This window comes from Saimiri boliviensis, chromosome 13, assembly GCF_048565385.1.
Source record: "Saimiri boliviensis isolate mSaiBol1 chromosome 13, mSaiBol1.pri, whole genome shotgun sequence".
In the NCBI taxonomy this organism is placed as follows: Eukaryota; Metazoa; Chordata; class Mammalia; order Primates; family Cebidae; genus Saimiri; species Saimiri boliviensis.
Genome location: NC_133461.1, coordinates 101,541,438 through 101,567,704, shown reverse-complemented (window position 1 = coordinate 101,567,704; position 26,267 = coordinate 101,541,438). Strand labels below are relative to the sequence as shown.

Here is a 26,267-nt window from a genome sequence, read left to right as displayed (position 1 = left end):
AGTCCTATTTTTTGTATCAGTGACCCCTCTCAAAAAGTTATTCTGCTTATCTCTCACAAGAGTATGTATTTAAAATACTAGCACTTTAGAATCTTCAGTGGAATTTCAGAAAAGAATCGTGGGAAATGATTACTCTTTAAAATAATTTTGTCACATTTTCTAATACAAGTTAAATGTTTAAGCAATTTCAGTAACTACATGTTAGATCTTTAATTCCAAATTCGAGTATTACTAACAGCCTTTAGAAAAATACTAAATACTAACACTCTGACTACACAGTAAACCCATAAAGCAAACATTTCCCCCAATTAAAAAAAATTTCCAGCCATTTTTTCCACACCTGATTTTGACGTGGATAATAAACCACCACAGAAGATGCAAATGGCTTCATTCTCAGGTAAAGTATTTCCAAATTAGCTTTTAATTTACAAACTTGTATATTAGAATTGACAATGAGACAATGCCTTCATTAAAAATGAAGACTTTCTGAAACCCTCAGAATGTTAAGTCTAGGGCAAGATCAATTTTTACAAATTCTTCTCAAACACTTTATAATAAAAGTAAACTGTAGAGAGTCATTAACTTTCAGTAAAAAAAAAAAAAAATTACAAGGGCAGAGAACACCTATGGGAAGATCTGCTCTAAACTCTAGATAAAAACATTCACATTTTGGTTATCTAGTATGAAAAACAGCAAACACTGAAAAACAACACGTCAGAAGTTCTGGTTTCTGCTCGTTAGTTCTGCCAGTAAGTAACAGAGTGATCTACTGACTTTCTCATTAGTAAATAAAGGGAAATTACAAGGATCTGTAAGGTTCCATGTCAACTCTTAAGTATGTCAAGATTCTTATGATCAAGTTTTTGCCTACTTAAAAATGGAAAACTGATTTAGCCCCCCCTTCCCACGAGACCATTCTTTGTCAAGCAAAGCTTGTTATTTTCGTATTTTCTTCCAACAAAAAATAAATAAAAGGAGACATATTTAGTGTTTGTGCATCTTCTAATCAGACACTATTAATCATTTCTTTTAAAATTAAATTACCTACCTCACTGGGGTGTTGTGAGGATTAATTCATTAGTGTTTGTAAAGCACTTTGAGATCCTCAGGTCAAAGGCGCTATAGAAGTGCAAAGTAGTAGTATTATTACTAGATTCTTTGCTTATTTAAGGAATTTCACAATCCTTTAAAACCTAACTCTGTGTTATGATTTAGACAGGTAAAACCCTGCAATTTATCCACATTACTTTAAACTCTCTTTTAATATAAATAGGGGCAGAATGTTTCAAAACAACTGATTTTAATGGTTAAACTCTGATCTACCAATGGAAGGAAAGAATGAGTAAGAAAAAACCGAGTGTGACAAATTTTGTTTAGCAAAAAAATTTTAGTGAGAAATCTGGTCAATTAAATTTAGAAGTGTGCCTAAGTCGTAAGAAAAACAAAACGAAAGCTCACTTTAATTAGATTCTGTTTCTCTTTCATCAAAAAGCCAGCACTGCACTTTAAAGTTATTTTACATGCATGTACATGCAATTGCCATTTAAACCTTTATATCTGAATCACTGTAACAGTATTAGTATGAAATGACATCAAAATAATTGAGCTGTTTTTTCTTTAAACTAGCCTCTCACCCCTCAATTGTACAAAGCAAACCAAGCATTGAGAAGAAGTCAAAGCAACTTTGCTTTACGGAGTTTTTAAGAGAAAAATTATAACGAAGGGCCAAGGCTTCAAAACCTTTAAAATCTTGGATTATTCCACCACTTTCCACTCCCTTCTCTAATCAAATATTTTTACAATTCGTGTTATTTTTTAAACCAAAACAACATAACGCACATGTACACACATGCACACATACAAAGCTAAGAGAACCAGAGCTGTCTATATACTGGACATTGTATTCAGTAACACACTTCTTTAAAAATTCCAACATCCTCTGATGAGATTCTCCAGTGCAACACAAGCTCTAGTCCTAAGATCAAACTGAAATTTATATATTAAACTTTAAACACTTACCTCCTGCTCCTGTTGAAAGATGACGACTCTACCACCCTTATCTCCTGTTGCTAGTAATTCTCCAGAATGATTAAATTCTACTGTAGAAATTATATCTGCTGTATAATTAAGACAAAACAAAAAAAGACATTAGTTTTTCTTTCCCAACTCACTAGTTTCAGAAGTTAGCATGTTCTTCCTAAACATTCCAAGTCTATGAAGTACATCTCTGAAGTACATCAACCACCCATCAGAAATAACGTGAATCTAAAGTTCTTTCATAAATATTTTGATCCACCAACAAAAATTCTCCTCAGAATAAACCAGTACGAAACTATTTTAACAGAGAATAAAACAAATACTAGTTCATTAATGTTTCACTAAATTTGTGAATACAAGGAAATCAACAATTTGTGAAACGTCTATGATAGTACCCTGAAACATTATCTTGCTATTTATATACATTTGATAAGCTTGCTTATGTAAACACAAATAATCACCTATAATAAAGGCACATATTACTAGCATGGGGGGAGGGAATTTTAAACGTAAAAATACTTTCAGATAGAATTTTACATCATAAATTCAAATCATAGCTTCAAGCAAATGTTTGCAAATAGATCGCACTTTTTCACACCAGATACGCTTTGCGCTATGTGTCTTCAATGCACACGGCTCCTTCAGCTCCCTATACCGCAGGGCCACTAGAACCAGTTATGACACATGGATTCTACCAGTTCAGTGTTGACTTCACAGTCACAACCAAAGAAAACTGCCAGGTTTTTTTCTTGTGTTTTCACACCAGAGCCCTTTTCTTAAGGAAAAAATTCTAAATTACAGAAACGGGCATCAGATAGAGCAAGTACACCGTACAGTTCATCACTGTGTTATTAACAAGTTCGTCACTATAAAGTATTAAGCGGAATTAGAAAAGCCCCTATCAACATGCATTTTAAATATCAGCTTTATAAGACAACAGCCTCCTTCTGGTGTACAATAGTTCACTGTTAACAATTTAAGAATCTGACGATATAGAAACTTAAATTTACCTATCAGCACTGCACTTCATAATTTTCTTTTAGCAATTTTTTAAAGTCTAGATTTTGAAAAGATTTATTTGCTTCCTCCATTGTCTAGGTCCAAGGCATTTAATCTTTTTGAACTCCTTCAGAATCTACCGAAAGTTACACATGCTCTCCCACAAAACAGCATGTATTTAAGTGCTCATAAAAATGTGCACACTATCTTAGACTGTTTGGACAACATCTCACTGCCAGGTTTAAATTTTAAAAAAACCCTGGCTACACCACAGTAGTTACCAGGAGGAAAAAATAAACTTAATGTGTTTACTGTTTACATAAGTAACACAAAAGGCATACAACTGAATGTACTGGGCTACCACGGAAAGTCAAACACTAGTTAAGTACCGAGAAGTCGTTTGATTAGGAGTTCAGTACTGTACTACTGACTTCTGCAGTGAATAAAGGAATAAAAACATACAAAGTCCCCAGACTTGAAGCCCATTAGAGTATTAGTGGGGAGAGAAGTAGGAGCAAAGAGTAGCAGAGAAAAAAAACTGTCAAATTTTATTTGAAGGTTAGGCTCTAAAATCAAATAATAAGGTAAACATAGAGTCAAAATTATCTTTAAATTCAAATCCCTCACACAGACATCATTCTGAAGACACAAATTCTTTCTCCTAAGTCCAACTCAGACAATATTCCTTACAGCATTGATAATTTGTTTTTCTGCCTAAACATCAAATGAACTAGTTAACACAAAATCATGCTGGGCCAAAAATACCTATCTTTGAACGCTAGAATACGCTCTCAGCTTGCTGAAATGCTCACATCTGAAACCAATACCAGACTCAATCTCCTGTTCAACTCAGCGGAATAACGGGCTGAGGCGCCCGTTACTTATTTTCTCTCTTTCCCAGGTCCAAGTCGTTGCATTCACCTAAATTAATTACGACTCCTCGTTAGGTAGATGAGCTGTTACAGCTAACACTTAGTAAGGGCTGCATAAACGATCATGGCATAATTTGTCTGACTACGCTCTCTGCTAAGCAGTAAAGTTAGATGGACAGGTTTGGTGTAGGATGGGCTTTTTTTTTTTTTGAGAGAGAAACTCTCTCAAAAAAAAAAAAACTGTCTCAAAAAACACACACAAAAAAACAAAAAAACCCTCTGACCAGGCTGGAGTGCAGTGGTGCGACCATGCCAAACTCCTGGGATCAAGGGATCCTCCCATCTCAGTCTCTTGAATATCTGGTACTACAGGCATGCACCACCATGCCTGGATAATTTTCACGTGTTGGTCATGTGAAGATGACAGACGATGAGCTTGTGTATAACATTCACCTGGCTGTCAATTTCTTGGTGTCACTGCTCAAAAAAAACTGGCAGAATATCCGGGCCTTATATATCAAGAGCACCATGGGAAAGCCCCAGCACCTGTATTAAGGCACATTTGAATAAATTCTATTACCAGTTAAAAAAAAAAATTTTTTTTTTTGTAGAGACAGGCTCTCACTATGTCACCCAGGCTGGTCTCAAGCTCGTGGCCGCCAGTGATCCTCCCACTGCAGCCTTCCAAATTGCTGGGATTACAAGCAAGTGCCACCACACCCAGCTGGGCTCAATTTCTAATAAAGAAACCCTAATATTCCTTAAGTGAACTGAACACAGAAAACCTAGAGATGATTAAGTCAGTAAGGACAGCATAACAGTAAAACAACTGAGATTTGGGACTGGGAGGTCGGTGGGGTGGGAAGGCACATTCCATGCCAATTTATTATTTTTTGAGATGGGGTCTTGCTTTGTGGCCCAAACTGGAGTACAGTACAGCAAACGTACCTCACTGCAGCCTTGACCTCCCAGGTTCAAGCAATCTTCCCATGTCAGCTCCCTGAGTAGCTACAGGTGCAGACCACCATGCCTGGCTAATTTATTTTTATTTTTGTACAGACGGGGTGTTGCTATGTTGCCCAGGCTGGTCTCGAACTCTTGGGAGTCAAGCGATCCTCCTGCCTTGAACAGGCACGAACCACAACACCCAGCCCTTACCTATTTTATTATGAGAAGACAGAATAAGAATCAAGTGATAAAGCAATAGGTACAATCTTCCAAACTGAAGATGGGGGACTCACGTAACTAGTTATAATGTAATCACTGACCATGTGAATGGAAGAGCAAAGTGAGAGGTGTGTAGGAAGAAAAAGACTTTATTGCAAGATCCAACAGCAACAAGACGTTTGCCCCAATATTGTATCATTTCTTATGGCAGGAGCAATTATTTTATAATGAAATACTTAAAGTGATATGGTATGCATTTAAGAGTGAACCAGTTTCGTAGCAAGGATAAAGAATTTTAAGAGGCACCCAGGTGTAGGCTGAGGAATCCTAGAAAAAACTGGCCCAAACAGCAAGTGGCTGGACATCAGGAAAGGATAAGAGCCAAAGATTTACACCACAAAATCAACTCACTGCAAAACCCCTGAGGGAGGTAAATACTGGGTGAATGGATTACCAATTTATAGATTTTCTTAAGACACTGGTGTTTGTTACTATTTATCTTGCCAAAAGCCAATCAACAGAAAGTTTTAGAAACAACCAACCAAGTCATTGTTCATCTGAATAGTGTAGAGGAATTTTCATTTGGGGGAGGTAGATGGGCAGATTAGTGGTCTCCTTGTTGAGATTTTTACAGCACATTTATTTAATGTAACCATATTTCTAATATGAAAACTATTTTCCTGGTTTGGGAAACAGAATATATATCTATCACTACGTCATGGTATTCCTTCTTCCTCCTTTCTCCCTAAAACAAAAGAGAAGAAAAGACCATCTACACAATTGTTCACTAAATCTCTGAGTTTATGGGTGATTCTTTGAAAGTATTCTAAGTTATGAAATGCCAAGGTCTCACAAAGTTTCAATGAGAATATGACATATTAAAATGATGTATAATAAGGGAGAATGAATTCAAATTCTGCTCAGAGACCAAGAAAAACATTCAGGAATGAATTATGGAGAGCACTCTGAAGCAGCTTTGCACCGTGTGTGCCACTGCATACTGGCGTGCCAAGAATGAAGCAAGGGCTTGTCTGGTGCTGTAGAGCACCCACATCTGTAAGCTCTAGTTGTAAGCACCCTCCACACTGTGTAACCTAGGGTCCCATACAAACACCACTGCTTTTTAGGAATGCCAGGACATGCAAAAAGTGAGGAAGCACAGTCCTGAAAACAAGGAGACTGTTTCATGCTATACCCAAACAAGGCTGGCCAAATACTGGTATCCAGGTTTGCAGAAAATAATCTACCCTAGAAAATATTCTTCTCACGTTCTGATACCCATATGTAGCTAGTGGCTACCAGACTGGACAGCATAGGTCTAAAACATTACAGAGTGGATACTGACTTTCATGGCAAACACAAGAATGCTGGAACTAAGAGAATTCTGCACCTTTAAACAATGCACTCTAGGTGAAAGACACAACTCTCTTATACAAATAGAGACTGCCCCCAGAGGAGCAGGCTGAAAATGTAAACGTGCCATAAAAATTTAGATTCCTTGGATGCTAGTTTTAAAACAATTAACAAAAGCTATGAATACCTGCAAATGCTCTACTCTGGATATCGGAATAACTATCATGTTTTTTAAAAGCAAAAACTGACATCACTGTCAGAGCTATCCTACCAAATTTATGCATGGCTTAGTATAGCACATCGGCTGAGTTGTATCTTCACAAACCATCACCAACAAAATGCCAAAGAAGAACTTCTTTAAAAGGAAAAGAATCCGTCCTATGACCAATTACAATGTTATTTTACAATGAAATATGTCTGTATTAATCTTAAAAGGAACATTCTAACAGAGTTAATGAAAAGGGACGACCTCCTTTCAGAACATGAGTCCACTCTCCCACTAACCTTTAGGTCAACCCAGCAATTTTAGAAAAATATTGATTTCCAAATTGTTCAACAAAAACACAGTATTTAAAAGGCATAATAGAATCTTTTGTTTAAAAAGTACTGCAATGTTCTTAAATTTATATACTATTAATACAAAGCAAGGGATTTATAATTTATTATACAGAATGAAATTCTTAACTCTTCCCACCCGCTCTTTCTAAACTGTCAGCACCCAGGCAGGTTTTACTCCTAGAAGGTGACATAATTGCTTTCTTTTGTGAGTGGATGAGCAGTTGGTAGTGGAGATGACGACAGTGTCATTGGTCCATTTTTACTTCATAAAGCTGTTCCTTTCTTGTCACCTATCTTCTGTTTCTTGCATACTCTAATAAACAGAATAGGACACAGATAGCAAAAGGTTCAAAAATGTAACTCTCAGGATAAAAATCAGCAAGGGGAAATTCATAAACTGTATATATAAATGGGTGTAAAAAATAATCACTATCCATCAAATGACTAAATTATTACTAGTCTTGGCATTCTCTAAATACCTCAGCTCTTCTGTTGTGAGGCACTTTGTAAAGTTACTCTTCGGTTTTATAATTCCATTTGAAAACTATGTCTCAAATAAATGACTTGAAAGAAACCAATCAAAATTAGTGCAAAGAGGGTTATAACTGTATTACTTATATAATTTTGTTTTTGTTTTTTTGAGACAGAGTCTAGCTGTACACCCCTGGCTAGAGTGCAGTGATCTTGGCTTACAGTATCGTCTGCCTCCTGGATTCAATCAATTCTCCTGCCTCAGCCTTCTGAGTAGCTGAGATTACAGGTAACCGCTGCCATGTCCGGCTAATTTTTGTATTCTTACTAAAGACAGGGTTTCGCCATGTTGGCCAGGGTGGCCACGAACTCCTGACCTCAGGTGATTTGCCCGCCTCAGCCTCCCAAAGTGCTGTGATTATAGGCATGAGCCACCGCACCTAGCCACCTATATAATTTTTTAATAAAGCTGAAGGTATTTGAAATACTCAATAGGTAAAACAACATTGTGTCAAAGGTGCCAAATGAAAACAGCAACCAAAAAAAAAAAAAAAAAGAAAGAAAGAAAGAAACACAAACTTGGAAAGCTGTGGCCCACCACCTGTTTTTATAAATAATGCTTTACTGGAACCCAGCCATGCCTATAAGCTGAATATGAATAGACAGCACAGACTGAAAATATTTACTATCTGGCCCTTTGCAGAAAATGTTTGTGAAACTGCTTTATATTATAACTGAATACTGGCATTAAAATAACACAAAGTCATTTCAAACTAATGTCAAAGCATATACAGATGTTACAACCAAAATGTGCCAAACACTGCGCCAAGCAGGCATTTATTCACTCTTAATCTTTATAACATCACTGTAACATGCATATCATTTTCAAGGTATAGAAAAACAAAGAAAAACCCCTGAGAGATCAACCTGCCTGAGAAAAATCACACAGTAATCAGCTGTCAGAGCCAGGATTCAAATTTAGCACCATACAGATAAGGTGACAGCACAGAATTCTATAAATCTCTGGACAATGGATAATGTATAACTACTCAATTTATTGCTTCTTTTTCACTGTCAAAATGTCTGTGTCCAGTAAAATATTTAGAGCCAAACATCAACTTTATCCTACTTATTAATGACCACATTACAGTTACTGCCTGTCCCTACAACAAAACTTTTAAATATTTATTCGGCATCTGCTACATTCAAGGCACTGGGTGATAGACATTCTAAATCTACCCACTAACACGGCTGATAAGAGAAAGCATTGCAATCCCTACAGATGAAGCATTAATCAGTAAAGGATTCAGTAAACGTTTAAGAAAAACCAAAGGAGTATCCTAAGGCAAAATAAGCAACAACAACTACAGCATGAATTACAAGACATAAAGACCAAGTCAATATGTAAATGCACCTTCCCCCTTTTTTTGAAATGGAGTCTTGCTCTGGTGCCCAGGCTGGAGTGCAGTGGCTTGATCTTGGCTCACAGCAACTTTCACCTCCTAGATTTAAGAGATTCTCCTGCCTCAGCCTCCCAAATAGCTTGGATTACAGGCACCCGCCACCACGCCCAGCTAATTTTTCTGTTTTTAGTAGAGACGGGGTTCCACCATGTTGGCCTGGCAAACGCCCTGTTTTCAAAAAATAAAGGAGGGGAGGAAACAACCGAGACGAATTGCTTAAGTATTTTTTTTCCTTTTTAAACGGTATTTTGGTATCAATTTGTATTTTTTTTTTTTTCCCAGACAGAGTCTTACTCTGTCACTCAGGCTGGAGTGCAGTGGCATAATCTCAGCTCACTGCAACCTCTGGCTCCCCAGCTGAAGCAATTCTCCATGCCTCAGCCTCCTAACTAGTTGGGAGTATAGGTGTGCACCACTACACCCAGCTAATTTTTTAGTAGAGACAGGGTTTCACTATGTCGACCAGGCTGCTCTTGACCTCCTGGCCTCACGTGATTCTCCCAACTCTGCCTTCCCAAGTGTTAGGATTACAGACGTGAACCACCGCGCCTGGCCTGCTTTTTTTTTTTAACCATCTGATTTACAGATTCCTGAAAGCGCCACTTTAAACAGCTGACCTAGGTTCCATTCCTTGGATGCTAACAAACCCAATTCTGATATTTCCCTCAATATAATTAGACTTGACAGTGAAACAGTCCATTTAAAAGGTTAAAAGTAATAAAACATTCTAAACATTGCTGTAGCAAATAAACAACTCTGAAAATCCAGATCTATTTCATGCAACACAAAATAGCATCAATCTTAAGATAACTATGAGGTTCACAAAAATTCTTGAGTAACCACTGTATCTTAAAATTCTGCATTCCAATTACTGTCACCAAGGGCTGCATTTGTGTAAAGAGCAAGTATCTGCAAACAAACAGGGCTGCCAGTGTAGTATTCTAATACAAAATTAAATGTTCATACCTGGAAGAAAATGCTCTTATCAAGTTGACTATAATAAATCTTCTTTCTACAAATGACATTTGACTTCCCCCAAAAGCTCGACCAAGTAATCAGTTTTCTCTACTTTTTGTTATATTTCAGTAAAAAGACAAAAGATTAACAAAGAACACCGAGACTATATAAACAAAGGCATTCAGAAAAAGTACCCAATAAAAATGTGTAATTTTTACTACTACTACTACTTTCAAGAGGTTAAAGTAAAAGACAAAAAACAAAAAAAAAATTAAATGGCACGAATCTCATTTCTGACCATGAAGAAGTTAAGATAATCTGAATTTATTGTCCTGCTATGAAAGACTAGAAAACCAAAAATAATATATGAAACAACTGTTTTTCAGACAATGAACAATGTGGGGTAGAGAACAGTCAACTCTTAGAGAAGGAAAATAAAGTGATCCCTTTAGTGGCTCTTGCTTACTGATGGGAAGGACCAAGACAGCGTGGTGAGTTACAAAGAATCCAGAGACCAGAAAATTAAAGCAGATACAACATAAAGCAGAGTACCCCAAAAAATGTATCTACAGGTGGCTCACTTAGAATCTGGCTAAATACTGATCTGGACATATATGAAGCGACATATGAGGGCTCTGAAAAATTAGGGTTCCTACCAGCCAGAGGGGAGAAACCCCCACTACCAGGTAGAGTTCTCAGAAGGGTGACACCTTGATAATCAGGCTGAATTAACACTGAAGACCAAACTTGTCCTAACAAAGTTTTAAAACAAACATTTGATCCTTGGAAATGATCAAATCTATCCCAAGTAACTTAACTATGTGCTAGAACAAAATCCAACACTTTACGATGTAAATACACACTGCCTGGTTTCCAATCTGAAATTACCAGGAATACCATCAAGCAGGAAAATACAACCCATAATCAGAAGAAAAATAAACCAGTATAAACAGAGACAGAAGCGATGAAAATGATAGAATTAAGGTTCTAGCAGCCACAGACCAAAAACAGCTTTTGTAAATATGCTCCATATGATCAAGAATAAATCATGGGCCAGGCACGCTGGCTCATGCCTGCAATACCAACACTTTGGGAGGCTAAGGCAGGTGGATCACTTGAGGTCAGGAGTTCAAGACCAGCCTGGTCAATGTGGTGAAACTCTGTCTCTACTAAAAATACAAAAAAATTAGCCAGGCGCAGTGGTGTAGTCCTGCAGTCCTAGCTACTCAGGAGGCTGAGGTGGGAGGATGGCTTGAATGTGGGAGGATCACATGAACCCAGAAGGTGAAAGCTGCAGTGAGCAGAGACTGTACCACTGCACTCCAGCCTGGGCAACAGAGTGAGAAGTCTCAAAAAAAAAAAAAAAAAAAAAAAAAAAAAGAACAAAGAATCAATAAAAGAAATAAAAGATGAAAGGCAAAAATGTGACTAAAAATAAAAAAAAAATACTATTTGAAATCAAACATACACTGAATAGGACTAATAGATTTAATACTGTAGTAGAAAGTATCATGAACTTGAAGAACTACACTATAATCTAAACAAAATAAAGCAAAGAGAGGGAGAAAAAGTAACCAAGACCTGACCTGTGGAATAACACCAAGTGTTCTTCTAACGTAAATAACACTGCAGTCCTGGGAAGGGGCAGGGTGGGACTATTTGAAAACATGATGACTAAATGTAAATACTCAAGGCATGATGACAAAGTATGCAGAGTACTCAACATGAAAGGTTCAGTTTTAAATGTAGACTCACATGGGTATACTGTACCAGCAACTCAAAACCCATTTAGCACCACTTCAGTGGTGATGTGATTTTGCAAAGTTGTGAAGAATTCTTTGTAAAAAAATCCCAACATTTCCTTGATTTACACAGTAGCCTTTTGTACATACATTAAAGTCGTGGCCTCCACACCCACCTCCCCCATCCCCGAAAAAAACCCTTTGTAAGTAAAACAGTTTCTAGGCTTAGAAAATAAACTTTCTTTTTCCAGTATCATGAACAATTTGGCAGTATATGGTAAGCTATGCAGACCATGGAACAATTTTTCTCGTTCAAAACTATCCTGCAAACTGCCAAATAGCTATTGAACTTGGCCCATGCCTAATAAATACAGCTAATGCCCCCAATGACCGGTCAAATTTTTTAAAAAAGAATTCAATAGGAAAAAGGCGTTTTATACTAGGTAGGTAAGGAGATAAAAGGTATGGTGAAAATGTGTAACAGTCATAAATTTTTATGCCCAATACAGATTTTAACTTTACAATGATCAGGGTTACTAGGAATAAGGAGTTGATGAAAATGTAGCAGACGACAGGGTAGGTAAAGGGATGGGATTTGGGAGGGAGAGGGATAGACACCTAAAAAATGTAACTGACAAATAGACATACAGAAAAATTATACCAAATTAAAAATATTTATTTCTTCTAAAAAGGTATGCAATTAAATACATACACTGACCTACAGAGAAACTCCAAGAAATCAAATGATAAAGCCCATATTCTCTAACCATGATAAAATAGCTAAAGATTAATAGCCAATGGTTAAATCAATCGATTAGTAACCTTAAAATCAGTACTGCAACAAAGGTACTTAAAAAGTTTTACAGCAATCTAAATATGTAAGTATTTAAGAGTATTGTGTTCATAAAAAATGATACAGTGATCACTATAAATTAACCAATTCGTAGAAAACAAAGTGTTAAGAAACCTTGAAATCCCACCACTGGAAGAATTAGCAGATTTATGCAAATTGCAAATTATGTATCAGATGTATTTATATACAATATGATTTTTAAAGATTACTTGCAGTAATGAGATTATCATAACATAGGTCCTTAATTAATATTAACTTCACTCTTTAATCTCACAAATAAACTACTTTATAGAAAAAGGATAATCATCACTCTTAGCCCCACTTCTGAGGGAACCATTATTATTTTAGTAAATATTCCTCTGCTGTCCAGCTATGTGTACTTGCACATGCCAGTACAAAAAAATAACAGATCTCTAAGAATATGGTCCACAATGTACCACAGAGTTTTTAAAAAGTTACAAAGCACATCTGATCCTAATTTTACAAAATTAAAAAAAAAAAAAAACATTCAAAATTATAGCTTACCAGAAAGGGAAACCAGGTTAACAAATATGTGACAGCCATTTGCATAAAAATAACCATGGAAACTTTGATAATACGTAGATGGATTTCTACAAGGTAGAAAAATGATATGCCACTACACACCATTCCCATAATTAAGATTTTTTTTAAAAAAGAGGCAATATTTACTGCAGGTATTAAGCAATTACTCTCACATATTCCTGGTGGGAATGCAACTTTTATATATTAATATTACCACCATCTAAATTACTTCTTAAGATTTTAGAACTGAATTCTCTCAGTGACTTCGTTAGAGAAGTATAAATATATTGAGAACAAAAGGACTAAATACAGTAAAGGGTTAAACCCATAACCAACTCCTTGACATCTGTGGTTATGACTAAAATGTCTATCCTGGAATAGATGAATCATTTGGTAAACTGAAACTCTAAAAGTTAAGAAACTGTATATGTTAGCTTACTCAGAAGTTTGAACATATGCCTGCATCTTGCATTTCCTAATATTACTCTTCTGGTACTCACTGGTTTTGTTCAGATGAGGGGGAGGACTGGGTGGGAACACAGCCGGTATTATAGATCACCTTTATCTCTGTTCAATTCAAGGGTCCACTGCCAAAACATTCCAGCACAAAACAGCACAGAAATCAGATTCTTATTTTGATCTGGTTTGTTCCAACGCTTTTAATATACTATTTTGTTAGGACACATGACCCATTTTCATCATCTTCTCAGCTATATTTCTACACAGTAAATGAACTTTACAATTGCCCCCCACACCTAATTAGAATATGATTAACCCAAATTTCTTTTCAGAGGCACCAATTTATTTCCAATATAAGAAAACATTTTACTGTATATATAAAATGATAGTTTCCTGCTGAAAAGTACATTAGCTTCAGGTACAATGATTTCCCTAACATGACGCTCTTTTATCACTGCTTGCCTCTAGAGGGAGCTCGAAGCTCTTGCTATTTTTCCCAAAGGGCAGGATACTCCTCCCAGAAATGTGTGATGTTCAGGATTTAAGAACGTTTTATTTTAACACCCTGAAGAGCAAGTTCGGTTTGTCCTTTAGGAATCCCTTCCTCCTCAAAAGCGAATAAGGCTTGACCTGCTCACCTGTTCCCGCTTGAAGCAGGTTCCAACCATTCCTTTCCCTCCCTTCAGTACTCTTCAAACGGTTTCCCCACTTGGGATTAACTATCTTATTCCTGTAACCTGAGGCCGAAGAGAGGGCAGCAGAAGAAGAGGAGGGGTAAATGCTCTCTCTCGCTGATTGAGTGCAGCAGGCTAGTGGGCTTCTACTTTCCTCACGTCAGGGCGCATGCCGCATTTAATGTTTACATAACACACTGTAAAGGGAAGATGGAGCTGCTCTTGTCTGCCCAGGCACTCTGGTCAGCTAAGACCCCACTCAGGTACCCACTGCCAAGGGCAGAGGGATCGTAGCACACCTCTAACACATCCTCAGGGCCACATGTGAAAAGAAATGGGTACAGTCAGAGCCTCAAATCCGCACCTCCACCACTGCCTGTATGACCCTGAGAAAGCAACCTGGCCCCTTAAAGACTCAAGTGTCCTCACCTTTACATATCTGACTCACAGAGTTGCTTTGAAGGTTAAACAAGCAATAAGCACAAAGAAGTGAACCCCGCACGAATGAACCTAAATAAAAGGGGTACACGGTGAGCACACTGGTAAGCTACAGCTTGCTGACCTTTAGGCTTTGTAACAGAGGGCAGAAGTGAGTCTTCACTGTTTCCAGCCTATTCTGGTCAATCGAGCCTAGGTAAAAAAAGTTCTCCAAATGGTCCCACTGAGCTCACTAGAGTCTAAAGCTTAAGACCAAGCAAGTAATCGCCCTGCTTTGCTGCCCTTTGCATGTACACTCCCAGAGGCCTCAGGGAGAAGTATGGTTGGTCAAGGACAGGATTCTGTACTCCTGTGTCTCTTGGCCACAATATCACCTTGACTTTGCCATGATTTCCAACAACCAGACTATGGAGAAAAAGTGCTACTGGCCTTTAAGATAACCTTCCCTTAGCCTCTGACAGTGAACAGGAAGATGTGCTGTGCTAACCTGGATGCTCAGACAGAACCTGCATTGTAATGCTGCCATGAGCGTCAGGGTCCACAAGGTAACTTCCAGAGATGTGTCCTGGAACCAGTTTCCCTTCTTTGTAGCTTGTTCCTGGATAATATGTTATCCTGTCTGGATAAAATGGAATGGAACCATATCCTACTGCAACAAAGAACAGAAAGATAAACAGCTGCTAATACATGCAGCCTACAGGTGTGCTTTTTAAAACAGACAATAAACCTTGGTATATAACTGTTATATAAGAAAGAAGAGCTCTAAACTGAGCATTCTAGACCTTAAAGTTAGTTATCATCCTCATTAGATGTTCCCCAACTTTTAACTGGCTAGTAATTAACTTCGCAAAGCAAACCACCTCATTCAGTGGCCTTATTAAACACAATGTAAATACTTTCTCAAGGAGATTATATAAACAAGCAGCACAGCATAAAACTCCTGCATCTATGTATGCCTGATTAAGGTTTATAATTGGAATGGGTATCTGGCCATTAATATCGCCCTAAAATCTTCACAAATTGTGACTATTAGGGCCAAGCTGTAAGAATCAGAAAGCACTTCACTGTCTATCTACAGTCATGGTAGAGTCATACCCAACAGTCTGTTTCCTGATAAAATTTTTCCAGTTCACCCACAGACTGAAAACAAAGGGGCAGAATATTTAGAGAAAATGGCTAGAGTCTTTAAGGTATGTTACAAAACAATTTTACAGACTTTATTCCAATGTCAAAAAGGAGTCCACTTGAGAATTTTAAGTAAGAGCAATCCAATCAGACGTGCACCTTAGATTGCTGAAACTGAAGTGAAGGAGACTGAGAACTGGGAGGAACCTAAGCAAAGGGAAAACTGGAGACCAATCTGGAGTTACGCCAGAAAACCCAGTTAAGCAATGATAGTGACCTGAGCCAGTAATAGTAAAATATGGTATTATTAGACAGCAACATTTAACATTTACATAACAAGCCAACACGGAGGCTCACACCTGTAATCCCAGCATTTTGGGAGACCAAGGCGGGAAGATCATTTGAGCTCAGAAGTTCAAGACCAGCCTGGGCAACATGGTGAACCCCCGTCTCTACAAAAAACAGAAAATATTAGCCAGGCGTGGTGGCACACACCTGTAGTCTCAGCTACCTGGGGGGCTGAGATGGGAGGATGGCTTGAGTCCAGGAGGCTGAGGCTGCAGTAAGCAAAGATCACACCACACCACATTCCAGCCTGGGTGACAAAGTGAGACCCTGTCTCAAAAATAAACATAAGTGAAACTTACATACTGTATGTTAGGTATTTAATCCTCACAACAAACCTATTAAGTTGGCTGTATCAATACACCCATTTAACAAATGAAGAAATTAAAGCACAGAGGCCAAAGAGGGGTCAGAAGGGAACAAATTTTAAAATACATTTCCAAAGTATGTAAAACAAGGCCTGATAATTGATAAAGTGTAGACAACTACAGATGAAAGCCAAGAATAATGTCCAGGTACTTATATGGCTGAATGCACCTAGTATCATTAATAGGCAGATATTTATCTTACATGAAGTATTTAACAGCATCTGAACAGGGAATACAACTGTATAAGTCCGTTTTCACGTCTCTGACCAAGACATACCCAAGACTGGTCAGAAGTACAGTTAACCTGCGGCTTCCAACTGGCACTGGAAAAAGTGGAGGGCAGTCTTGTGGGACTAAGCCCCTTCAACCTGTGGAATCTGATGCTACTTCCAGACAGTGTTAGAAATGAATTGGAGAGGACCCAGCAGGTGTCTGCTGCAAACTGATTGCTTGCTTGATATACAGCAAAAAACTCACATATTATTATGTATCAGAAGCATGTTGTGCAAGAAAGTGTGTTTGTGTTTTCTACATAGACAGCTAAATTGATCTGAAAGCAGATTAGGGAAAAGGAGATACAGTTAGGGCACCATCAGCTCAGAGAAGACATTTAAAGTCACATGACACTTAAATGTGATTTCCTAGTGAATAAACATAGATAAAGAAAGCCAGAGGTCTGGATTAAGGATTGAGTTTTGAGACCAGGTAGAAAAGTAGACTGCACAGGAACTACTGGTGAGTAGGAAATTTTCTGGAAGCTAGGCAAAGACCATGTTTTTAAAAGGAGGCAGTGATGAATTGTATCCAAAGCTTCTTAAATATCAAGTAAAGGGAGGGCTGAGAATGAAACTGGGTAACTTGGAGACTTTTTAGTGATTTCAGCAAACGTGGTTTCAATAGATTAATGTCTTTAAAAACTGCCACTTCTTGTGACTTTATTTATCATTGTCAGGAGAGAGGAAGCTCTAGAGTTGAACTGTCTAGGTTGAATCCACCGTTCTGACAGTCTGAAGTCTGCCTTATGAAGGGCATCCTCTTAATATCTGTGAAAGATGAAGATTTTCTCCTACTTTTATATGTAAGTCTTGGGTTATTCTGGGAAACAGGATAAAGAGAGTTAAACAATGCTGAAGTTGACTTTTCATGCTTTTGAGATGCTAAATACTCAGCTGGATGTATTTAAGTCCTTACCCACCCCCCCCACCCCCCCACCCCCCCCACCCCCGCCAAGTAAAGTACCTAAGTGATATACTGTTGAGTTCCTGCACACCTATCAAATGCCAACTTGTTGCACTGCCAATGTAAAGGATAACTTCATCAATTTAGGATTCTTAGTTTATCAGATTTTTTTCCCTCAGAGTTTTCTGGAAGACACTCTATACCTTTTGCCAGAGCACTGTTCACCAAAACTTTCTATGATAGAAATGTTTTATTCTGCACTCTCTAGTACAGAAGCCATTAGCCACACACAGCTGCTGAGCACCTGAAACAGGCTCTGTAGCAATGCAACTGAGAAAATGAATAAAAACAAATGCTGTGTTCCTTATATTTTTGTTACAATTTTCAACTTCCTTTTCCCACTGTATTGTGGGAGTATTTCTAAAACCCTGCTGCTACCTGATTCCAAAGAGCCAATAGTTAAGAATCACAAATTTCACTTAAGAACTCCTTCCTAGGCCGGGCGCAGTGGCTCAAGCCTGTAATCCCAGTACTTTGGGAGGCCAAGGCGGGCGGATCACGAGGTCAAGAGATCGAGACCATCCTGGTCAACATGGTGAAACCCCGTCTCTACTAAAAATACAAAAAATTAGCTGGGCATGGTGGGGCGTGCCTGTAATCCCAGTTACTTGGGAGGCTGAGGCAGGAGAATTGCCTGAACCCAGGAGGAGGTTGCGGTGAGCCGAAATTGCGCCATTGCACTCCAGCCTGGGTAACAAGAGCTAAACTCTGTCTCAAAAAAAAAAAAAAAAAAGAACTCCTTCCTGCTCTCTGATCCTTTCAAATGCTTGTTGGTCTCTCAGAGGAACTAATTAGTTGCTCTTTAAACTTGAGTTTCTCTTGCTTCCTGAAGTAAGCCTACTTCATGGGAAGTCACTGGTCACACTCACTGGTCACCCTCCTTCACAGTACCTACTGAATCTGTATGTGTCCTTCATTTTCTGTATGTGCCTTTAAAGAAAAAGGCCTGGTGTTTATGTAATATTGGAAACTGCGCTGGGTATAACCAGAATACACATTGGAACCAAGTTCAAATCTCAGACTAAGGAGGGAAAATGTTTACATTGTTACTTCCTGTGTACTTCTCTACTGCTGCCTTAAAAATCGCCCCCAAGGTTGCCGCTTCAAACAACAAGCATTTATTATCTCACAGAAGGTCAGGAATCTGGGTGTGACTTAGCCAGGGGGCCTTCAGTTCAAGGTCTCTCACAAAGCTGCAGGTATCCGAAAGCCTGACTGGAGGAGGATCCACTTCCAAGCTCGGGCACCTGGCTGCTGACAGGTGTCAGGTCACTGGCTGTTGGCCAGACATAACAGATCCTTGACATGTGAGCTCCACATGGAACCACACAAACGTGATAGCTGGCTTCTCTCAGCAAGTGAAATGGGGCAGCCCAACATGAATGCCAAAAGCTTTCTGTAACCTAACCTCCAAAGGAGCACCCCAGCATCTTGCCTGGTTTGTGGAATCCAGTCACTAGAGGTCCAGACACACCCAAAGGGAGGAGGTTACATGGAGACCTAAATACCAGAAGCCAGGGATCACTGGGGCCACCTTAGAGGCTGCCTGACAAAGAAGGAAACTTGGGGGCAGAGTTTCAACTTTGTGCTTCATGGTCCAGTGTCTCCTGCCACCATGGGTGGCCAGCCTTCTCTACTGGTCACATTCATCTTGGTAAGAGTCATTCAGTTTCTAATCCCATTTCAGAATACAGGAACCAACTGTCCTATACTGTGGCTCCCCCTTCAATTCTAACTCTGACAATTCAGAGCAGGTCCTGTCACTTACTCCTTCCAGTGCCGCACTACCACATTTACACTAAGGCCTTCCCTCACAATGTTTTTTGTTTGTACTGTTTCCTGCTAAAATTTTTTAGTTTAGTTATGGCACCTTTCCAGTGTTTCCAAGGATACCGAATTCTCCTTATTATGCTCGTTGGTCATTTCAGTGTGTCATCTGTCTAACACATGGGCTTAGGAAACCATCCTCCTCCCAAAGTCAACACAGCTATTTGTTTAAGTAAGGCCCTCTACACATTCTTTAAAAGACTGTTTTGATAAATGTGACAGGAAATGCTTGTTGGTGCTCCTAGCCATATAATTCAACTCTATTGTTGGATAAAACAAAGAAGTTTTAATCTACACCATCAATTCCCAGGATATTTTCTACCATGTTAATTTAAGAAACTGCTGATTTCTTAAAATAATAGTAACAATAATCATGCCACCAAACTTGGTTCAGTTTAAAACATTACAAAACTTAGTAAGCATAACAACACTAACAATCTACCTAGAATCTTAAAGGGCAGAGAGACACAGCTGATCAGCTATATGAACTAATCACACAGACAGGATGAATTAACCACAGAGTTGTAAACAAGTACCTACAACTGCATCCCCAGCAGTGGGCACTCACCACTGTGGAACAGACATAATACTTAAGACTAGTAAGTTAGAGTACCAGTAGTGTTCTAATTCACAAGCCAAAATACCCACTTTTGGCTTAACAATTAAAAAAAAAAAATACTTTCCCTATGCCATGTACTTCTTTTACCTTCTTCCAATAGCTTATTCTATCTCCTGAGAATATTAACGAAAGGGATAGGAGGGGAAGAATCAACAAACACTGAATCAGGCAGCAACATATTTTCTGATCTGATACCCTGGAATACAAAGTGTAGAGTTTGCAAATAATCAGAATTCCGCTTTTTCGTCTTCTGCTGACAAGAGAACAAGAGAGTCAACACACACAAACATGTTAAGCAGACATATGTCTACCACATATGGCTGTACAGGATATAACCAAGAGAAGCAGCTATCCTTTACTGCACATGTAAGGCACAGGGCCTAAAGGTCAAATCTGATCTCACCAGATTTCCAGGGGAGGTTTTGAAAGAAAGGTGGTTTTCAAACATTTTAGCACTACACTTAGGGAATAAAATCACTTACCTTGGCAAAGATACAGAATATCAAATCAACACACAAAAATCAGCTGTTTCTATACACTAACAATGAACAATCCCAAAAGGAAATTAAAAGAACAATTTCATTTACAGTAGCATCAAAATGAATAAAATACTAAGGAATAAATTCATCCAAGGAGACAAAAGACTTCTACATTGAAAATTACAAAACATTGCTAAAATAAAGACATAAATAAATGAAAAGACATTCCATGTTCATGGATTAGAAGACTTGATTCCTAACAAAATCCCTAAAGCACTTTTTGCATAAACAGAAAAATCCATCCTAACGGGTTCTATCAATGGAAGAGAGCTCAGAAGGAAACCCTTGCACATACGGTCAAATGATTTTGCACGAGGTTGCCAAGACCAATGAATAGGGAAAGTACAGTCTTTTCAAAACATGGAATCAGGAAAACTGGATATCCACACACAAAAGAAAAAAAAAAAAAATGGACCCCGGCCTTACATCATATTAAAAATTAGCTCAAAGTGGATCAAAGGGCTGACGACCTAAAACTATAAAATTCTTATTTAAAAAAAAGTGTGAGAAATTAAAAACCTTGTGTATTGCTGGTAAAAATGTAAAATGGTGCTGCCACTATGCAAAACAGTATGATTGTTCCTAAAAAGTTAAACACAGAATTACTAGGTGATACATTAACTACGCTTCTTAGGTTACTTACCAAAAATAATTCAAAGCAGGAAGTTGAATAGATAATTGAAGATCAATGTTCATAGCAGCACTATTCAAATAGCCAAAAGGTGAAAGGAATTCAAATGTCCATCAACATATAAATGAACAAACAAAATGTGGTATATACATACTATCATGTAGCCTTAAGAAAGAAAATTATGACATGCTCTAACAGTCACAAAAGAAAAATACTGTAGGATTCCACCGATAGGAAACATCTAGGAGTCAAATTCACAGAGACACAAAGTAGACTGGGGATTGCCAGGGGATGGGGAGACAGGAATGAGGACTTAGTGTTTAATGCGTATAGAGTTTTAGTTTGGGAAGACGAAAAGAGTCCTGGAGAAGGATGGTGGTAATGGTTACACAACATATTTGTATGCACGTAAAGACACTGAATGGTACACTTTAAAATGGTAAACCTTATGTGTATTTTACCACAATAAAAAAATTGTCATCTCACATAAAATGTCCCAAGGCATGGCAAAGAAACCCAGGGTTAGTTAATGCACTGGCTTAATGTGATCAAAGGTCCAGGTTCTGTCCGTCTTTATATTCTGACCAAAAAAAAAAAAAAGTTACAGGGCTGGGAACTAAGGTTTTCACCATGAGATCTGAAAGACACAAATACAGAACGAGGGAATAACCTGTGGCATTCAATTTAAATTGGAGGCATCAGTATAAACTAATAGTTTAAACGTTTCATTAGAGTATTTCAATCACATACAAAAGTAGGCAGAAGAGCATAGTACAAATTCCTGTATACCTATCACGCAGCTTCCACAATTAAAAATTCATAGCCAATCCTGTTTCATCTAGAAAGCCAGGCCACGTTATGTCATGTACATCCCAGACATCAAATTATTTCACCTATTAAAAACCTCAGGAAAGATGCCTAAAAGACCACCATTTTCAATATAACCAAACACCATTACCATACCTTAAAAAAAAAAAAAATCAAAAGCACTTCCTTAAGATGAAATATCCAGTAACTGTTCAAATTTCCAATTGTTTCATATCATAAAAAATATTAAACTCTTTGAATTAGGATCCTATATAAGGCTTTTACACTAAATTGGAAGCGGGAAGGAAACAGGACTGAACTAAGGAGTTAAAAAGTCCTGAGTAAAAGTTGTAAGAATTACTAGCTGAGGCAGAGACTAACCGTGCCTATGAGTGGCCATTTCCCCCTTTCTCCTTTAGCAACAGAACATCTGGCACCTTCACCCTCAGAACCACACACACACACACACACACACACACACACACACACACACACACTCTCACAGTTTCAACAGGAAATTAGAAGCTGAATTTCTTTGATTCTCTTATACCAAGTCCGTGCCCTTCTCTCTCGTCTCTCCCCTATGGGCTAGAACACAGATTTCAGCCAGAGCTGACCACGCACACAAGAGCAATACACCAAGACCCTGAGCAGAAAAAATCTGCAATCCTGGGTAATCTCTGGCAAAACCAGCTTATCCACTTCAGACCCCTGTGTACCACTGACCGTCACATGAAAGAGGAACAAGCTAATTTTTTGAACCACTGTGTATATGGGTCTTTAATGTAGTTTGGTCTATATTCTAATGCACATACCAGCTTGTGTGACTATGAGGATTTGTCTGGGTCTCCTAATTAGTGGTTCAAAAAACTGGGAAGTGCTACTAATTGTTAGCTTATCGCATTTCCCTATTTTGAAAAACAAAGTGTACATTTAGTAAAACAAAAAACTGAACTTAACATATATTTTAAAATGAGATGACACATGAAAACACCTGCAGAATACATCTATCCATTCAACAAATGCGAGATACTGTCATATGCCTAAAAATGTTACACAAGCTGAGAACGAACATCACAGAACAAAACAATCAGGATTCATTTCCGAATCTTATGTGAAACTCACAAACTGGAAAGCAACAGCCTACATACAATAAGCAAGCAAATAAACATCATTTCAAATAATACAAAGGATATTCTAAAAACAAGTAACATTAAATGTACATCTCTTTTGGGGCTGGAAGGGAAATGAGTTTAATTTACACAAGGTAGTCAGGATTAGGAAGGAAAGTATATTTGAGAATAAAAGGAGCAACTTCAAAGCCCTCAAGAAAGCTCCTGTGGCTGGACCTACTAGCAAGCAAGGGAAGAATGACAGGAAGGACCTCTGAGGTAGGCAGAGGCAGCACAGTACTAAATCTACAATACAAATGTTGTATTGCTAAAGCCATTATTCCCTTAATCCTGTGTCTTAGTTTCAAGACAACTGATCTTCCCAAAGGAAAATGGATATTTTAGCTGGCCTGCAAAAAGTAACTACTTTATGTTGCTACAGACTGAATGTTTGTCCCCCCAGACAATTCACATGTTGCAACCTAATGCCTAATGTGATGTATTTGGAAGGGAGGTCTTTGGCAGGGATCAGGTAATAAGGGTAGAGTCCTTATAAATGGGATCAGTGTGTCCTTATAAATTATGAGACCCAAGAGAAAGTCCTTGTCCCTTCTGCCATGTCAAGAGAGCTGTCTCTGAACCCGAGAGCAGGTCCTCACCATATCTGCAGCTGCCTTGATCTAGAACTTCCCAGCCTCCATAACTGTGAGAAATAAATTTCTGTTGTTTGTTTATAAGCCACCCAGTCTGTGGTATTCTGTTAACAGCAGCCCAAAGGTCTACAACAAATGTCTTCATTCTAAGACAAACATATGTATTAATTATTTTGGGAGTAAAAAAAGTATAATTTTTATCTAAGAAAGCTAACGTTTTCTCTGATATATTAAGTTCTTCAAAACCTCACTGCTTTTTGGCTGACTGCTTCATGTCTAAAATTTAGGTCTAAAAATGAGGGTATCTTAGACACAAGCTATTTTAATTTTTATCATTCTTTGCTATTAATCGAGGAAAGAAAAGTCCATTAAAACAGTACAAAAACCGGGTACAGTGGCTCACGCTGGTAATCCCAGCACTTTGGGAGGCCAAGGAGGGGGGTATCACCTGAGACCAGCCTGGCTAACATGGTGAAACTTCATTTCTTCTACAAATACAAAATATTAGCCAGGTGTGGTGGCACACACCTATAATCCCACCTACTCAGGAGGCTGAGGCAGAATTGCTTGAACCCAAGAGTCAGAGGTTGCAGTGAGCCCAGGTCATGCCACTGCACTCCAGCTGGGACAATAGCAAGACTCCATCTCAAAAAAACAAAAAACCCCACAGTATCAGAATTTAGATCTGAGAAAACACATCTACTTTTATATAAATTCTGTGAATTACCTTTTTCTACTGCATAGAAAGTGATTACCAAGTTTCTTAGATATGAATGAAAAAGAACTATAAACACTTCACTTGTTAAACATGTAAATACAAAACATGCATTATCTTCTAAATTGCACTAAAATGACAGTAAACTAATAAAGGAAGATAATCACCAGCGTGCTAAAAAATACAAAACTCAGCAAAATAAAAGCAAGTGAAACCTCCAAGCATGCAAAGGGGTTGCCAAGTCAGGACACAGAAGCACCAGGTACCTTTGAGGGCTGCAGTGAGGCATGAGACTCAAAACAGCTATTGGTTGAAACATCTATGTAAGATGCAGAGAAGCTAGACTCTAACACAGGGAACAAGTTTACCTCTGGAGAAACTGAACCAGACCTAGGAATGGTATCAATTTGAGAGGAAGCTGGTGGTAAGGCATTAAATTAAAAACAAGTGAAAATTAAGTGAAAGGCTACATATTAATCCAGGAGTTGCTCAATGATCTTCCTGGCTCCCAGAAGGTCAGCAGCCAGGCTTAAGACATGACCCATCCCATCTAGCCACCTCCCTCTGACAGAAGACACTAGAAGTTCCTTCTAATCTAGAGACATTGACCTGAGGGTCCCTGGCTCAACACCCTACAGTGAAGCCCACCAACTGAGTAACTCTGCCAGTGGATACAAGGCTAATTTACTTTTAGTACCTCATTCTTAAGAACTAACAGACAACCAAGGATCACCAGATACCAAAGTCTACCAAATGAAAGAGAAAAAAGGAACTCAAAAGAAACAGATGCTCAAATTAGAAAATGAAAACAAAACCAAAAAACTATTAATCTTCTCAAAGAGAAGACACTCCATTTACAGGAGTTGCTTCAAAAACACCACCAACATCACTATTCCAAAGGGCAAAAGAGCTCTTAAAAATATAATGGTAAAAATAAATGAAAGACTTGAGAACTCCCCCAGAACATCAAATTTAAAAAAAATGGAAAATAGTGGAGGGGGAAAAAAATAGAGGACTAGTACAGAAAGTCCAAGATCCAGATAACAGGAGTTCCAGAAAAAACAAACAAGGAAAAAATGGAAGGAAACGACTCTACGAGCTGCAAGGTCCAATGAGTACCAGTCCAATTAATGAAAAAGACCCACACCAAAGCACATCATCCAGAAAGGAAAATTTAGTAAACAGAATGGTAACACTGGAAGCTAACAGACAAAAAGAAATACCTCCCAAATTCTGAAGGAAAATGTTACCTAGACAAACCTGAAAGTGTGAAAGTAGAATAAACACATCTTTTCCATGCAGGCAAGATCTCAAAAATCTAACTTCCCATGAAGTCTTGCTCATGAAGTGCTAGATACTGTGCACCAAAATGACAGCATAAACCAAGAAAAGAAAAAGATATGGGATCCAAGAACAAGGAGCTCCAACCTAGGAGAGGCAAAAGGAATTCCCACGATGGTGATCACAATGATAATGATCAAGGAAAATCCCAGGACAACAGCTGTGCACCAGACTTAGAAACTGCCCAGATTGAAGCAAGTGTGTTGGAGGGATAGAGCTTAAGGCAAAAGTAAAACTGATACAACGTTTGATGTGCTTCAATATACTAAGAGGAGATTTAGTCTCTGCAGAGGATTTGAGGATGATTTAGTGATAGATTCACAGAAAACGAAACAAAGTACTTCAGACTGAAACATGATG

At 38.2% G+C, this 26,267-nt stretch overlaps 1 protein-coding gene across 4 annotated transcripts in view; it reads right to left on the bottom strand.

Annotated features, from left to right (window-relative positions):
- PPP2R2A (protein phosphatase 2 regulatory subunit Balpha) overlaps positions 1-26,267 on the bottom strand; it is an 80,852-nt gene that overhangs the window by 31,944 nt on the left and 22,641 nt on the right. For 2 of the 4 annotated variants that reach the window (XM_003937188.4, XM_074384080.1), the window contains exon 3: positions 2,020-2,117. In XM_003937188.4, coding sequence (XP_003937237.1) covers positions 2,020-2,117 — 98 coding nt within the window. The remainder of the gene's footprint in view (positions 1-2,019; positions 2,118-26,267) is intronic. The other 2 variants (XM_074384082.1, XM_074384081.1) reach the window with 1 other exon arrangement.